Source organism: Pipra filicauda, unplaced genomic scaffold, assembly GCF_003945595.2.
Source record: "Pipra filicauda isolate LSUMZ 115617 unplaced genomic scaffold, ASM394559v2 scaffold537_size357629_pilon, whole genome shotgun sequence".
Taxonomy (NCBI): Eukaryota; Metazoa; Chordata; class Aves; order Passeriformes; family Pipridae; genus Pipra; species Pipra filicauda.
Window position 1 is genome coordinate 187909 of NW_024104684.1, and position 15804 is coordinate 203712.

Here is a 15804-nt window from a genome sequence, read left to right on the forward strand (position 1 = left end):
TCCTGGCACTCCCGGCCCGCTCACCACGTGACCGGGCAGTCACGTGAGCGCTGTTTTGGTCTCCCCACGTGGCCGGGAGTCACGCGGCCTCACACGTGACCGGGATGGCGCGGAGGTAACGGGGCCGCGGGGACTCCCCGGGATGGGGGGTTCGGACGGGGCTTTCCGGTGGTGGGAGGAAGGGGCGCCGAGGGAGATCAGGCGAGGCTCCTCGGTGCTGGCGGTGACGGGGACTTGAGCAGTCAAACGGGGCTCCCCGGTGAAGGGAGGAATGGGGGCCGGGGGCTCAGACGGGCTCCCCGGTGTTGGGACTCGGGGGGTTCAGACGGGGCTGCCCAGCCCCAGGGTTACAGGGGTCGGACGGGCTCTCCGGTCAGGGGGACTCGGAGGGCGCAGGCGGGGCTCCCCGGTGGCAGGTTCTCGGGGGTCAGTCAGTGCCCAGTCCGTCCCGGTTTCCCGGGGCCGTGCCGGTGCCCGCGCTCCCCTGAGCCCGTTGCAGGTGTCGGGGAGTCCCCGCCGTGCTGGTGCTGTGTGCGGCCGCCTGGAGCTGTGCCGCGGGGCTGGCGCTGGAGCGGGACCAGCCGTTCCGGTAGGTTTGGGGCGGTGGGGTGGGTTGGGATGGGACGGGACGGGGCACCGGTGCCGCCCCTGCTCACCGCCCCCCCACAGCGTGCCCCCCGGTTGGACCCACGCCGGCCGCGTGGACCCCGGACAGCCGGTGCAGCTGACCTTCGCCCTGCGGCAGCGCGGCACCGCCCGCCTTGCCCGCCTCGTCGAGGCCGTCTCGGACCCCCGGTCCTCCCAATACGGTAACGGCTGCGTGCCCGAGCCCCCCGGGTCCCCCAGGCCTGTGTGGGGGTCTGAGCCCTCTGTGCCTCCCAGGGCAGTACCTGTCCCTGGAGCAGGTGCGGGACTTGGTGCAGCCATCCCCAGCCACGCTGATGACAGTGTTGAAGTGGCTGCAAGACCATGGAGTGGAGGACTGCCGGACTGTCACCACCCTCGACTTCCTGGAGTGTCACCTGCCTGCGAGGTGAGCCCCGAGGGCTTGGACCTGCTCTGGTGGTCCCGTGGTGGCTGGGCCTGTGTACCAGACGTGTCCCATCCCGTGGTGACTGTCCCTGTGTTGCAGCATGGCTGAGCTCCTGCTCCCTGGGGCCGAGTTCCACCGGTATGTGCGTGGCCAGCGCAGCCTGGTGCGGTCCCCACTGCCCTACACTGTCCCCCCGGAGCTGGCGGAGCACCTGGACTTTGGTATGTTCCACTTGTGGGAGATGAGGCTGTGGTGCAGTCCCAGCCCCCAGGAGCCCCCTCAGCCTCCCCACAGCACCCTGTGTGGGATGGCCACTGGAGCCCACGTGAGGAGGCTCCTCAGGGCTGGGGCTGCAGAGCTGGGCTTCCCGAGCCCTGCTGCTGGCCAGCCCATGTGGACACGGGGATGGTGAAGGGGGAGCCCAGGGGCCATGTCCTGCCCTTCTGGGGCTCTGTGCCCTGACGGTCCCTCCGGTCCCACTGGGCTGTGCCGCAGTGGGTGGGATGCACCGGTTCCCTGTGGAGCGCACGGTCAGCAGAGCCGAGGCCAGGAAGGACGTGGGGTCAGCGGGAGCGTCGTTCCACCTGGGTGTGACGCCGGCCATCCTGCGCCAGAGATACAACATGACGGGGGGGGACGTGGGGCTCCTGCCCAACAACAGCCAGGCCTGTGCACAGGTAACAGAGCTGCCCAGATTGGAGGTCTGTGGGCTGGGGCAGTCCCATGGATTGGTGCTGCTCTGGGGGTCATGAGACAGCTGAAGGTCCCTCGGTGGTTGCTGGGAGTACCTGGTGTAGCACAGACGTGTGCTGGGCAACTTTTGAAGTCAGGATCAAAATCTTACCTTATTTTTTCAAGACAAAACAGTCTGCCCCTTCATATTTTGCAGTTCCTGGAGCAGTACTTCCACCAGGCCGACCTGGCTGAGTTCATGCAGCTCTTCGGCAGCAGCTTCGCCCACCGCACGCAAGTGGACCGGGTGGTGGGGCACCAGGGCCACGGCAAGGCCGGGCTGGAGGCCAGCCTGGATGTGGAGTACATCATGAGCACGGGTGCCAATGTCTCCACCTGGGTCTTTAGCAATGCAGGTACCGGGGGGGAGCCCTGAGGGGCAGAGGAACACCTGGAGGGGAAGGGGAATGCCTGGAGGGGCAAGAGGAGAGCCCCAAGGGGTGGGGGGAACACCCAGAGGGGTGAGGAGAGAACCCTGAGGGATGAGGGAAGAGCTTGCAGGGCTGTGCAGGCACACCTGGCTTCAGTACAGCCCCAGGTGCCTTCCAAGCTCCCCCACCAAGTCGGAGCTGACACTGGATTCCCAGCTCGTAGGGGAATCACCCTTGATTTGTGTAGTGGCTTTGAACTGTGTGAACCTTCAGCATCTAGAGTATCCCAGAGCAGAGGTTTCCTCGCCAGCACCATGTGGAGCAACTGTCCCACTTCGCTCCTGTGGAGGAGGGCACAGCCACGGCATTTTCTGGCCTTGCTAGAGCTGAGCTCTTGCCCGTGAGTCTCCCAGTGGAGCAGGGAGAGTGAGGGGAATTTGCGAAAACAAATTGCCAAACAGGCTGCACAAACACAAACAGGGCACAGTGCTGGGGGCAGTGTCCCTGTCCCAGATTGAGAACTGGCTGAGCAGGAGGCGAGTGCCCCAGGGACACTGTCCCTGTTCCCGACAGTGACAGCAGCCTGGCACTGTCCCTCCCGTTGCCCCCACACAGTTACTGCTGTGGGAAGAGCGTGGGGACAGTGAAGTGAGTGACTGAGAGTGAGCGAGGGTGGCTGGGCCTCTGTTCCCCTCCCAATGGAGAGGACTGGGGGGCAGGGAGGGACCTGGGCAGGAGCAGGTGGAATGCGTGGAGGTGGCATGTGCGTCACTGCGCTGGGACACGCTGCCACGGGAGGGGCTGAGGCCCTGCTGGATCCAGAGCTGCCTAGGTGGCTGCAGCCCTGTGGCAGAAGCTTGGAGAGAGGGGTGTGTTAGCCCCTTGCCCTGGGGTTCAGGGCGACCCTCCTGCCATCCCCGTGGGCCAAGCTAGAGCCTGGTGCCATCCACCATGACTGGCCCCAGGATGAGCTCACGGAGCTCCAGGCTGGCCGTGCTGTGACTCTGTGCCCCGTAGGCAGGAGCTGGGGGGCTTCAGCCCCCAGTGCTGGTGGTGCTGCTGAGACAGGGCCCCCTGCGCTGTCCCCCACCCCTGGTGTCCCTGTGTCCCTGCCCCGCTGTCCCCACAGGAAGGCATGAGAGCCAGGAGCCCTTCCTGGCCTGGCTGCTGCTGCTCAGCAACATGTCAGCGGTGCCGTGGGTGCACTCGGTGAGCTACGGGGATGACGAGGACAGCCTGTCCCTTGCCTACATGGAGCGCGTCAACGCCGAGTTCATGAAGGCGGCGGCGCGCGGCCTCACTGTCCTGTTTGCCTCAGGTGCGGCCGGGCCCGGCACGGCCTCGGTGCCGAGTGTGGCTGCAGGAGTCCCTCCGGGGATCCCAGGCTGAGGGGCTGCTGGGGCGCCGCGGTCACCTGTCCCCTCTCTATCTGTGTGTCGGCAGGTGACGACGGTGCCGGGTGCCGGCGGGTGCACAGTGGGAACCACACGTTCCGGCCCAGCTTCCCAGCCTCCAGGTGGGTGAGGGAGGGAGCCAGGTGTGGGGGCACTGCTGGCCTCAGTCCCTGTGGGGTCTGAGCCCCCCGGGGATCACCTGAGAGTCCCCACCAGGACCTGGGGACACTCACAGACCCCAGTTCTGGGGCCTGTGCAGCTCTTGGGGGTGGTATTGGGTTTGCAGGGCAAGGCTGTAGTGGCGAGGGAGCTGTGGGGGGCTGCTGAGGCCCAGGCAGCCATGTGCCCACCCACAGTGCCCTCCTGTCCCCCTAGCCCCTATGTCACCACTGTGGGCGGCACATCCTTCAAGAACCCCTTCCTGGTGACGGAGGAGGTGACGGATTACATCAGTGGGGGCGGCTTCAGCAACATCTTCCCCATGCCTGGGTACCAGGTGAGGGTCACCTGCACTGCTGGGCTGCCTGGGGCTGTGGAGGGCCTGGTGGGGGATAATGGACTTGAGGGTAACTAGAGGCCATAGTGTGGTGACAGTGGGCTGTGGTGTGGGTGACAGTGGGCTGTGGTGGGGGATGAAGGCCAAGGTGGGGGATGAAGGTTGTGGTGGGGGATGATAGTTGTGGTGGGGGATGAAGGCCATGTTTGGGTGCTGACAAGCCATGGTGGGGGATGAAGGCCGTGGTTGGGTGCTGACGGGCTGTGCTGTCCCCAGGCTGCTGCCGTCGGGCGTTTCCTGCACTCAGCCTCGAAGCTGCCGCCCAGCTCGTACTACAACAGCAGTGGCCGCGCGTACCCCGACCTGGCCGCGCTCTCTGACAACTACTGGGTGGTGACAAACCGCATCCCGCTGCCCTGGGTGTCGGGGACCTCGGTAAGGGCCCGTCCCCCACTGCCCTGCGGGCCGAGGGCTGCGGGCTGAGCATGGTGTCCCCGCAGGCGTCCACACCGGTGGTGGCGGGCATGGTGGCACTGATCAACGACCGGCGGCTGCAGCGGGGGCTGGCGCCCCTCGGCTTCCTCAACCCCGCGCTGTACCAGCTGCAGGAGCGGGGCCTCGGTGCTGCCTTCTATGATGTGAGCGGGGCAGAGGGACAGGCTGGGGGGCCATGGGCATCCTGAGGGGCTGGGCTGGGCACACCATCCTGGGGGCTGGGGTGCCATGGGTGCCCCAAGGGACAGTCCTGGGGGCTGGGGGTCTGTCCTGGGCCTCTTTCTCCCAGAGCCGTGCTTGGGGCATGGCCAGCAGTGCCCTGCTGGGGCACAGGAGAGTCCCTATGACCTTCCCTCGGGAGGGGTGTCTGGGGAGGGTCCCTGTGGGCCTCCCTTGAGCTTCGTGGGGCAGGTCCCCTTGTGTGGCTGTGGCTGTTTGGGGGGTGCTGTCCCTTAAGGAGACCCTAGGGAGGGGGGGCCTGTGCCATGGGGAGTGTTGTGGGGGTCCCCATGCTGGATTTCCTGGAGTCCCTGTGCCCCCGCACTGAGGCTGATCCCTGCAGGTCACCCAGGGCTGCCACCTGTCTTGCCTGGACGGCACTGTGCAGGGCCAGGGCTTCTGCGCCGGCCCTGCCTGGGACCCTGTCACCGGCTGGGGCACCCCTAACTTCCCAAGCCTGCTGCGGGCGCTGCTGCTGCCCTGACCGGGACACCAGGACACGGAGACTGGGACACTGGGACAGCGGGATCGGGACACGGGGACTGGGACAGCGGGACTGGAACAGCGGAGCACCAAGATCGGGACATCGGCACTGGGACAGCGGCAACCGGGCCTGGGACACTGGGACAGCAGGATCGGGACACGGGGACTGGGACAGCGGGACGCTGGCACTGGGACAGCGGGACGCGGCGGCGCTGGAGATCGGGGGGCGGGGACTGTCGGGGGCGGGGACAATAAACACGTGGCCCCGCCCCTTCCGCCTCTGTGTGTGCCGGCGGTGCCGCCAGGGGGCGCGCGGGGCGATGAGCGGCGGGGCCAATGGCGGGGGGCGGGGCGGGGCGATGAGCGGCGCGGCCAATGGCGCGGGCGGGCGCGCGCAGGCGCGGAGCGGAGCCGGGGCCATGAGCGGCAGCGCTGATGCCGACCCCGTGCCCGCCGCCGCGGCGGCCCCGCCCGCACCCGCTGAGGGCAGCAAGCCCAGCCCGGCCGCCGTGGGCAGCGCCGCGCCCGGGGCGGCGGGGGGAGGCGCGGCGCGCGGCGCCGAGGGCGGCGCGGCCGGCGGGAGGGGGTCCGGTGAGTCGGGGGGAGCGGCGGGGAACCCACGGGGCGCCCCGAAGCAGGCCGGCCGGGGCCGCGGGGCCCGGAGTCTCGGTGGGGCGGTGTTTCCGGGGCTGACCGCGCTGTCCCGCAGTGCCTGTGTCCGCGGCCGTGGCCGCTCCCCCGGACGGGGCCATGTCCAACGGCGTGTACGTCCCGCCCGCGGCCAACGGCGACGTGAAGCCCGTGGTGTCCACCACGCCGCTCGTGGACTTCCTGATGCAGCTGGAGGACTACACGCCCACGGTACCGGCGCACGGGGCGGCTCCGGGGGGACGGGACGGGACACGAGGCGTGTCCCCGGGAGGGGACGGACACGGGGCAGCTCCCACGGGGCCGTGGAGCTGTCCCAGCTCTTCCCTCCCCAGATCCCGGACGCCGTGACGGGGTATTACCTGAACCGGGCGGGGTTCGAGGCTTCGGACCCCCGCATGTAAGTGGCAGCAGGGCGGGGGGCGGCAGTGGGGCCCACGGTTAGGATTAACCCCCCGGCCCCTCGCCGACGCGGTTCCTGCCCCGCAGCATCCGCCTGATCTCGCTGGCAGCGCAGAAGTTCATCTCCGACATCGCCAACGACGCCTTGCAGCACTGCAAGATGAAGGGCACGGCCTCGGGCAGCTCCCGCAGCAAGAGCAAGGTGGAGGCACCAGCGAACCCCCTCTTCGGGCTGGGGCTGAGCTTGGGATGTGGGGAGCAGGAACCCCAACCCTGCCGTGCTCTTGGGGGTCCCCGCGGGTGGGGAGGGGCTGGCGGGGACATGCTTTGGTGCCCCCCCAGAGTGTGGGAGCAGCTGCCTCCTGGCAGCTCCAGCCCTGGGGAGCGGCTGAGAGGGGGTTAGCGGGGACCCTTGTAGTGTCACATTAGGGGGCTGGGGTCCTGCAAGGGCAATGGCACTTATTGCTCAGGGTCTGGGGGTGGCTGAGGACACAGAGCGATGGAATGTGGGGAGCTGGGAACATCCCAACACTGCCCAGCAGCTCCTGTGGGAGCAGGAGCCCTATCCCTGCTCTGGGGGGTGTCGCACAGCCCTGGCAGCTCCTCTGGGAGTGGGACACCCCTATCCCCATGCCATAGGGGAGTCCCACCCCCTTGGCTGTCCCTGCCATGACTATGTGCCCTGTGTCCCCCAGGACAAGAAGTACACCCTGACCATGGAGGACCTGACGCCGGCGCTGGCCGAGTACGGCATCAATGTGAAGAAGCCACATTACTTCACGTAGGGCCTGGGGGGCTCAGGCAGTTTGTAGGGGCTGTGTTGGTGCCATTAAACACCCAGGAGGGTTTTGTGGGAAGGCAGCCCGGCTCCTGTGCCTGCACTCACAAATGCTGGCCCTGGCTCCCCAAAGAGGGGCTGCCAGGCTCACCCCCTTCTGCCAGTCCCGGGGGGCTCAGCCCTCCTCCCGGGGCTGGAGCAGAGTGGGGTGGGGGGAACAGGACTGCCCAGCACTCTTCCCTTCTCCTTCCCAAACTGTTTCCTACAGGGAATGCTTGGGGGCTGCACTGGCAGCACTGCAGATGGAGCCAGGGAGAGGGCCCTGAGCCCACACCACCACCCCACTCCATGCCAGGCTCTGTGCGGGGCACCTGCCGAGGGGGTCCTGATCCCACCCACCCCTGCACCAGGCACCTCCTGAGGAGGTCCTGAACCCACCCACCTGCACTGGGCACCAGAGGTTTGCTGTGGGTGCCAATTTGTGCCCAGGGCTTCGCAGACTCAAGGGCAGCCCCTCTCTTCAGCTGAAGGTTCCATACCAAACATTTATTTGGGGGCCGCTGGCCACGCCGGGGCTGGAGGGAAGCGGCCGGTGAAGCGCGAAGCAGGGGCAGTGCTGGGCGTCACGGGCAACCCCCCCGGCCTGCCCCCCCAGCCCTAGGGGCTGGGTCCCGCAGCGGAGGCAGCGCCGTCTGTACCGTGTGTCCGTGGCTGGCTCAGGGTGAGGGGTGTCCCCTGCTCCCCCCGGCTCTGGGGTTAAAGGCACTTGGGGGTGGTGGGGGGTGCAAGGCAGCACTAGGAGGGGAGGCACCTCCCCTCTACTTCTCCTGCATCTTTTCCAGGATGGGCACAATCATGTCAAACTTGGGGCGCTTGGCTGGGTCCTCGTTCATGCAGATCTTCATCAGCTTGCAGATGTGGGGGGAGATGCCAGGGGGAATGGTGGGACGGAGCCCCTCGAGTGCCACCTGCAAGCAGGGAGAGGGGCTGGAGTCAGGATCAGGGCCCTGCCCTCGCAGACAGGGACACCTTCCACCAGCCCAGGTTGCTCCAAGCCCCTTCCAGCCGGGCCTTGGACACTTCCAGGGATGAGGCAGCCACAGCTTCTCTGGGCAACCTGTGCCAGGGCATCACCACCTTCACAGGGAAGAATATCTTTGCCCTACCTGACCTAAATCACCCCCTTCCCCTCCAGCCCCTCACCTTCATGCCAATCTCCATGTTGGACAGGTCAGCAAAGGGCACCTCCCTTGTCACCAGCTCCCACAGCAGCACCGCGAAGCTCCACATGTCAGCCGAGCGCCGGTTGATCTCCTCTGGCTTCTTCTGCAGAGCTGGGGGGTGGCAGGGGGTGAGCAGGGCTGGGACAGAGAGGGGCCAGGCTGTGGGGCTGGGAATGGGGCGCTCACCTTCAGGGGCCACCCAGGCTGGGGCGTACATCCGCCCCGGGCACTGGAAGGAGAACTTGACGTCAGCCATGCTGATCCGCGCCGTCATGTCCTCGTCGATCTGGGGAGAGTGGGTGGTTGGCAGGAGCCTCCGGGGAGCCCCCCTGCTCTGGGAGGGGGTCTGGGCCCCCCACTCACCATGACACTGCGGCTATTGAGGTGGTGCCGCGGGATGAGGGGCTCGAGCGTGTGCAGGAAGGCCATGCCCCGCGCAATGTCAAAGGCAAACTTCACTGCCTGCATCTGGTCCACCACGAAGTCTGGGGAGAGCATGACAGGGGGTGAGCCTACCCCAGGGCTGCAGCTGGAGGGGGCTCCACTACTCCCAAATGCACTGTCCCCCAGCACTCACTGGTCCCCTCGTGCAGGACGTTGTACAGGGAGCCATAGGGCATCCAGTGGCTGATGACAATGGGATGGGGGGCTGGGGGGGCCTGGCAGGCACCCAGCACCGGCAGCACGTTGGGGTGGGAGAAGATCCTGCAAGAGAAGTGACAGCCCTGAGAATGGGGCGGTGGGGGGAGCTGCCTGCACCTCCTTAGCTGTTCCCTGCCATCCCCCAGGGCCTACCAGCCCTTGGGCACCGCTCTGGAGCATTCCTGGCCCTGCGGAGCAGGGTAGGTCCCACCTGCCCCACACCCTGAGAGCTGTGATGGCCCTGGCCAGATGCTGGGGTGGGTGGCCCCAAGCAAGTGCTAGTGCTGGTCCGGGGCAGGTGGGGCACTCACCGCAGCTTAGGGTACTCCTCGTTGAAGTCCCGGCTCTTCCGTGTCGTCCAGTCCCGGATTTTCAGCATTTTGATGATGATGTCATTGCCCTGCCAGCGACCCTTCCACAGCTGGAGGGGGAGCAGGGGCACAGGCACTGTGAGAAGGGCAGGAGATTCCCAGCCCCCTCCAGGCTCCTGCCTGGGGCTGGGGGGGCCTCTGGAGCGCATGGGACCAAGGGTCCACAATGAGCCAGGCAGGAGCCCCCCCTGCACCCAGCTGTGGGACCCTGGAGCGGCCGTGCCTGGCAGGGCCAGGACACGGGGGATCTGCACAGGCCTGTCTGAGGGCAGGAGGGACCCACCTCTCCTGACTGGTTCTCATTGAGCTTCTGACTTAGGCTCAGCTGTTTGAAGTCAATCCCAGCGAGTTTGTTCAGGGTCCCATTCCCTGCAGGAGAAGGGGGATGGATGCCCACAGCTGCCAGACCCAGGGTCCGGTGCTGGCAGGGCATGGGGGAACCATGACCCCCTGCCAAAGGACCCCCAGTCCTTACTTGGTCGAGTGCGGGTCGTGCCCTTCCAGAACGTGTCCTTGTAGGGGATCTTGGTGAGGCTCTGGCCCAGCTTCTCAGCGCGCTCTGCAGAGGGAGAAGGAGGAGGGTGGCACCCACTGGCACCTGGAGCCTGTCACGGCCGGACAGGTGTGGGGCCCTACAGGGCCCTCGTACCTTTCAGGACCTCCCGCAGTGGTGTCTTGGCCTTGTCCGTGGGGGTCTCACCATATTTATTAGCAATGCTGACCAGGGCCCCGCTGCCCACCAGGTCCTGAGCGAGCAGAGAGCGAAGGCTGTGGTTTGTGATCTCCCCCCTCCCCTCCTGCCCATCCAGGTGCTCCCGCTCACCTCGGCCACCTGCTCATGTCCCCAGAAACAGGCATAGTGCAGTGGTGTGTTCCCATGCTCGTTCACTGCATTGATGTCCGCCTTGAACTGCATCAGCTGGAGACAGGGGACAGTCCCTGTGAGCCCAGTACTGTCCCTGTGAGCCCAGCACTGTCCCTGTCCTCCCTGCGCCTTGTCCGGGGGGAGGCAGGAGCAGTACACTGGGAGCTGTGGGGAGGGGGCTGAGCTGGTGTGGGGCTCATAGGGATTCAGAGGGGGTCGGAGGAGGGGCTCAGAGGCACTGTGGGCATGCCGGGTGACGTGGGGATTGAGCGCTGTGTGGGTGGGGCGGTGGGCTGCACAGGGGGTGGGGAAGGGCAGGTGCTGGCATGGGGCACAGGTACCTTCTGCACGATGTCGCGGTGGCCGTGGCTGGCAGCCAGGTGGAGTGGGGTGTCGTCCCCCCGGTTCATGACGTTAATGCGAGCCCCCCGCATGATAAGCATGTCCACCACGTTGGAGCGGCCCTCACGGCAGGCCCAGTGCAGGGGGCTGAACCCGTGGTCATCCCTGTGGGGCAGTGGGGGGGCCCTGTTTAGCTGCAGCCCTTCGGCCTGGGCACAGTGGGCATTGCCCACCAAACGCTGGCCACGGGGCCAGGCTGAGCATCCATGCCACTCCCGCCCACCCCCTCCAGGGCCCCGGCGGCACCAGCCAAATCCTTTCTACTCCAGGGCTGAATCACAGCTGGATCCCCTCCCTGTCCCCCCGCTCCGTGGCCAAGTAAGGGAGGAGGCGGCAGCCGGGCCTTAAATGGAGATCAGGGACTGGCAGGGGGGCTGCCACAGCCCCAGCTCCCCTCCAGCCCAGGCTCCCTCCAGCTCCCTGGCACATCCACCTCCACCATAGCCCCACAGCCAGGGGGTACCTGGCACAGAATGCCCCTGTCCCTTGGACACCCTCTGTGGGACCAGGAGAGCTCCATGTGCCTGGAACCCCAGGAGGGGTGGGGAGGCACAGCCAAGGGAGGCCCCTCGTCCAGAGCTCATCCAGAATGCTGCAGCCATGGCCTGGCCGGGGTCAGGCTGTGTGGGGTTGGGCTGTGCCAGCTGCACACACCATGAGTGGCTGCTCCAAGCCCTGTGCCCGGCCCAAACACGGCTCCTGAATGGCTGTGGGCCCCACAGTCCAGTGGGACCCCCAGAAGGGGCTGTGTGGGGCAGAGACCCGGGCACACGGAGCGCCCCGCACAGCCCCCGGCCCCGGTGGTCCCGGCCCTCCCATCAGACACAGCCGTGCGCCCACACAGCTGCTGTGGTCTCCCTGGAGAGAGCACGGCGACACAGTCACCAGACAGTGACCACCGCGAGGACGGGGAGGCTCCCCCGGCCCAGCCGAGCCCTGGCCGTGGCCGTGGCCGCGAGGAAGCGGCCGGAGGATGTTCGGCCTCGTGCCTCAGCGATGCGGTAACTTCCTCCGGCGGGGAGGAGCCGCGTCCCACCGCCCGCCCGGGACATGGAGCCCAATGCAAACCCCCCGGCACAGCCCCCCCGCCCGGCTCGGCCCCGCTCACCCCTGGTTGAGGTCGTTCTCGGTGTTGTCCAGCCACAGCCGCACGGCCACCGCGTTGCCCTCCCGGCACTGCGTGAAGATGTCGTCCATGGCGACTGTGGGAGGGAAGGGGGGTAAGGACGTGGAGACCCCGATCCTGCTCACCCCTGGGGCAGTAATGGCAGGAGCCTCCCGGCCCCCTCCTTGTCCCCTCCCAGCCCCTCCCCGCAGCCCTGTGGGAGGCCGAGGGCTGGGATGGAGCCGGAGCAGCGGCCCGAGGGGAAGTTCCCGGGTGACTCCAGCGGGGCAGCGGCCACCCGCAGGAAGCCAGCCTGGCACCCCCAGGCTTATCGCCGGGCACAGCCAGCCCTTTACCCGCAGCTCCGGGGGGAGCAGGGCTGGGGGAGCTCAGCATCCCCTGCACAGGCTCCTGCAGCTCCATTACCCTGACCCCCTTGGCTGGGTCTGGCACAGCACCATGCTCAGGAACCAGGACCCCAAAGCCCCATGCGCTCCCCTTGGATCCATGGACACCTCAGCTCGGATCCGGGCACAGAGCTCCCTCCTGCTCCCGCTGTCCTCCCGAGGCCCTGGCTGTGAGCATGGGACACCCTGACCGGGCTCTGTGGCATCGAGCTGGGACATGGAGTGAGTCTCATAGTGTGGGGACAGGGACAAACTGCGCACGATGTGCCCAGTGTGCACCTGTGGGGGCTCAAACCTGCTGTTGCAGGGCCCCCCAGGGCCCGGTGCCCACCCAGCCACGACAGGACCCCTGCCCGCTGCCAGTGCCTGGCAGCTACCCCCCAGGGCCCTGCCTGCACCCCCTGCCCCAGGCGGCTCCAGGGGGGTGGGACGCAGAACCCTGGACCCTCGTCGGGGTCTCTCAGGCCCCAGAATGGCCCTGGCACATCGTGGCAGCACCGGCCCTCTCCCGGCTCTGTAGCACCCGCAGCCCCGGACGGGATTTATCCCCCATCCACCTGGGGGCACCCCAGGACGCCCCACACTGGTCCCGGCCCTGCGGTTTCCCTCCCTACTGTCTCCGCCGCGGGGACACCCCGCCGTGGGGACACCCCGCCGCGTCCCCTGCTGCACTCTCCTGTCACCCACTAGCCCCCGCCCGGTCCCGCGGGACCGCCAGGACCCCCCGCCCCAGCCCAGCCGGGATCGCCAGGTGCCCACCTCCGCCCTGCCGAGCCCCGAGACCGGCCCCACCGCCCCGCGGGGGACGTGATGTGGGGACCCTGTGCCCCCCCGCGCCCCCGGGTGACTCCAAACCAGCTGCCGGGGCCCCACTCTGCCCTCCTTGCGGTCCCCTCAACCTCTCCCCTGTGTCCCCACCCCTTCCCTGCAGCCCCCCGGCCCATCCCGCGGCCTGGCCCCGCCGTGCGGGTGCGGGCGGCGGTGGCGGTGCCGCCGTTACCGGTGCGTGTCCCGGGCTCCGCAGGGCGGCGGCTGCGGCGGCTCCGCCCGGCACGACGCCCCCTGCCGGCCGGAACCCGCACCGGACACGGCTCCGCCACACGGCACCGGGGCGGGGCCACGGGGGCGTGGTCACTGGGACGGGGCGTGGTTTCAATACGGGGGCGTGGTAAACCGGCTGGGGCGGGGCCGCGAACCCGGGGTCGCCGGTCCTCCGGGCCGCGTAGGGGGCGCGGTCGGCGCGTTGCCGGCGGGCGGGCGCACGTGTGTCCGGTACCGGGAGTCCCCGCGCCATGTTCGCGGAGCAGGACTGGAACGACGCGGCGGAGCCGGTGCCCTGCGGCGCCCCCCAGGGCCCGGGACGGCCGGTAAGCGGGTGGCGTGGGGGCGGCGGGCCGCGCCGGTCCCGGGCGCGGGGAAGTGACCGGCCCCCGCACTCCTCAGGGCTTCGCGGCGGGGAAGCGACGGCTGCCGGGGGCCGGCCTGGACGGCGAGGCGACGCGGAAGCGGCGCCGGGGGCGGAGAAAGGCCGGCGTGCCTCGGGGTGCGGCGGGGGAGCGCCCGGCCGGGCCCGGCGAGCCCCGGGAAAACTTGCAGCGCCCGGACGCAGGTACCGGGGCGGCTCCGGGGCCCGGCGGGCAGCTGGGAGCCGCCGCCGCGCCCTGACCGCTCTCTCGGTGCCCGCAGACGGCCTGGCTGAGCCGCCGGCGGAGCTGAGCCGGAGGCAGCGGCGGAACCGGCAGAAGAAGCAGCGGCGGCGGCAGCAGGAGCCGGCGGCGGGGCCGGGCGGGGAACGGGGCTCGGGGCCGGGTCCCCCGGAGCCGCCGGGCCCCCCGGAGGCGCCCCCAGAGCCCCGCTCGGGCCGCTCGGCCGCGCTCCGCGCGCGGATGGAGGAGCGGCTGCTCGGCGCCCGGTTCCGGTACCTGAACCAGCAGCTCTACACCGGCAGCAGCCGGGACGCGGCGCGGCTCTTCCGCGCGGATCCCGCCGCCTTCCACCTGTACCACCGCGGCTTCGAGCGCCAAGTGCGGCGCTGGCCCGAGCGGCCCGTGCAGCGCATCGTGCGCTACCTGCGCCGCCGGTGAGCGGGGACGGGGGTTGTACTGGGGATGGACCAGGGGTCGCACCGGGGGGACGTCAGGCCGGGCCGCCCTTACCCCGCTGCCCCCCCAGGCCGGCGTCGCTCGTGGTGGCGGATTTCGGGTGCGGGGACTGCACGCTGGCCGCCAGCGTCAGGAACCAGGTGCACTGCTTCGACCTGGTGCCGCTGAGCCCGCGTGTCACTGTCTGTGACATGGCCGAGGTACCGGGACACCTCCGAAGCGGGGGCGGGTGCTGCCGGGCAGGCTGCGGGGAGGGAACGGTGACCCCGAGGGTCCCGTGCGTCTGTCTCGGGCAGCTGGAGACGGGGCTCAGCTGGACCCACAAGCCTGGGGAGCCCAGTGGGGCTGTCCAGCCCCATCACCACCCTCCTTCTCCTCTGGGCTGTCCCGGGTTGGCAGGTGCCGCTGGCAGATGAGTCAGTGGACGTGGCTGTGTTCTGCCTGGCGCTGATGGGCACCAACCTGCAGGAGATCCTGGGGGAGGCCAACCGCGTGCTCAAGCTGGGGTAGGCAGGGATTGGGGGGCAGTGAGGGGGGGGAGACAGAGGCACTGGCCGTGCCCCAGGGGTGCCTGGGCACCCCGCTCAGGACCGGGGTGACTGCAGGGGGACCCTGATGGTGGCCGAGGTGGCCAGCCGCTTCGAGGACATCCACAGCTTCCTGAAGGCCATGGCACAGCTGGGCTTCAGGACAGTCTCCAAGGTATGTCCCTGGGTATGCCCAGGTCGGGCACTGAGGGTGCACTGGGAACTGGGGAGCCCCAGGAAGGAGCCTGTGGGGAAGGTGTGCTGGGGCCCAACCTGGTGCTGGGGGGGAGCAGGCCCCTGGGGTGGTGAAATCACATGGGTGTTGGGGGGGAACCCAGTGCCCACAGGGGTGGGGGTCTGGACAGAGGTTTGAGAGGCCTGGCAGTCATAGGGGGTGTAGTGTGGGGGTACTGAGGAGAGGGGCACAACAGGGGTCAGGGGCACTCAGGGTATGCAGGGAAAGGGCTGCTGGGGTCTGGTAGGGGAAACCTGGGGCCCACTGGGCCTGTGGTGCGGTGGTGTGGTGGTGGTGGAGCCTGGAGAGTGTCAAGGGTACCAGGGCCTGGAGGGATTGTGTTTTGGGGATTGATGATGGGGTTATGGAGGTTGGGGGGTGCATTGGGATCAGGGTCTGGGGTGGCATCTGGGGCACTGGGGGCACACAGGGGCTGTGGGGCGGGATGGAGGAGGGCCCGGAGCACGCAGGGGGAACATGGGGCTCGCTGGGGCCACAGTGCTGTGCCGGCAGTGGGTGGTGCTGGCACCCGCGAGTGCTGGAGTCCCCGGTGATCGCGGGGTTGGATGGGGTCCCCATCACCGGCTGGTGATGGAGCCGGCTGTCCCCGTGCCCCCAGGACCTCTCCAGCTCCTACTTCTACGTGCTGGAGTTCGCCAAGACGGGCCCGTGCCGGGCGGGCCCCGCGCCGGGGCTGCGACTGCGGCCCTGCCTGTACAAGCGGCGGTGATGGGGGCGGGGCCGCCGGGGGCTGGCCCCGCCCCCCGGGCTGGCCCTGCCCCCTCGGGCGCTCACCACCAATAAAGCCGCTGTTTCCGCTCTGCTCCGCGTGCGTGTCGGGGGCGGGGGGCGGGGCCTTGGCCGCGCGTGCGCG

The 15804-nt window shown here is 68.8% G+C and overlaps 4 protein-coding genes across 6 annotated transcripts; 3 read left to right on the forward strand and 1 right to left on the reverse strand.

Annotated features, from left to right (window-relative positions):
• The first annotated feature begins 89 nt into the window (after nt 1-89).
• On the forward strand, nt 90-5457 carry TPP1 (tripeptidyl peptidase 1). The gene is made up of 13 exons (XM_027743704.2): nt 90-115; nt 500-589; nt 670-809; nt 883-1033; nt 1133-1254; nt 1529-1710; nt 1923-2121; nt 3266-3454; nt 3580-3652; nt 3906-4026; nt 4303-4461; nt 4527-4664; nt 5084-5457. The coding sequence occupies exons 1-13, from the start codon at nt 105-107 to the stop codon at nt 5222-5224; spliced, it is 1716 nt and encodes a 571-aa protein (XP_027599505.1). The 5' UTR covers nt 90-104; the 3' UTR covers nt 5225-5457.
• A 158-nt stretch (nt 5458-5615) lies between these two features.
• Nucleotides 5616-7134, forward strand: TAF10 (TATA-box binding protein associated factor 10). The gene is made up of 5 exons (XM_027743696.1): nt 5616-5814; nt 5933-6084; nt 6207-6271; nt 6361-6475; nt 6969-7134. Exons 1-5 carry the CDS (start codon nt 5643-5645, stop codon nt 7056-7058), a joined length of 594 nt encoding a protein of 197 aa, XP_027599497.1. The 5' UTR covers nt 5616-5642; the 3' UTR covers nt 7059-7134.
• A 434-nt stretch (nt 7135-7568) lies between these two features.
• On the reverse strand, nt 7569-13181 carry ILK (integrin linked kinase). Of its 3 annotated transcripts, none has more exons than XM_027743710.2 (13): nt 13067-13181; nt 11663-11756; nt 10494-10659; nt 10111-10206; nt 9937-10033; nt 9763-9846; nt 9571-9656; nt 9228-9337; nt 8852-8979; nt 8638-8759; nt 8461-8560; nt 8255-8385; nt 7569-8019 (listed from the first exon to the last, which is right to left on the reverse strand). In XM_027743710.2, exons 2-13 carry the CDS (start codon nt 11749-11751, stop codon nt 7870-7872), a joined length of 1359 nt encoding a protein of 452 aa, XP_027599511.1. In that variant the 5' UTR covers nt 11752-11756; nt 13067-13181; the 3' UTR covers nt 7569-7869. The 3 variants fall into 3 exon arrangements, with proteins under 3 accessions (XP_027599511.1, XP_027599514.1, XP_027599512.1); XM_027743713.2 differs by lacking the exon at nt 13067-13181 and adding an exon at nt 12985-13006; XM_027743711.2 differs by lacking the exon at nt 13067-13181 and adding an exon at nt 12826-12920.
• An 87-nt stretch (nt 13182-13268) lies between these two features.
• Nucleotides 13269-15753, forward strand: RRP8 (ribosomal RNA processing 8). The gene is made up of 7 exons (XM_027743695.2): nt 13269-13433; nt 13510-13675; nt 13753-14146; nt 14239-14368; nt 14568-14674; nt 14774-14870; nt 15550-15753. The coding sequence occupies exons 1-7, from the start codon at nt 13359-13361 to the stop codon at nt 15658-15660; spliced, it is 1080 nt and encodes a 359-aa protein (XP_027599496.1). The 5' UTR covers nt 13269-13358; the 3' UTR covers nt 15661-15753.
• The last annotated feature ends 51 nt before the right edge of the window (nt 15754-15804 follow it).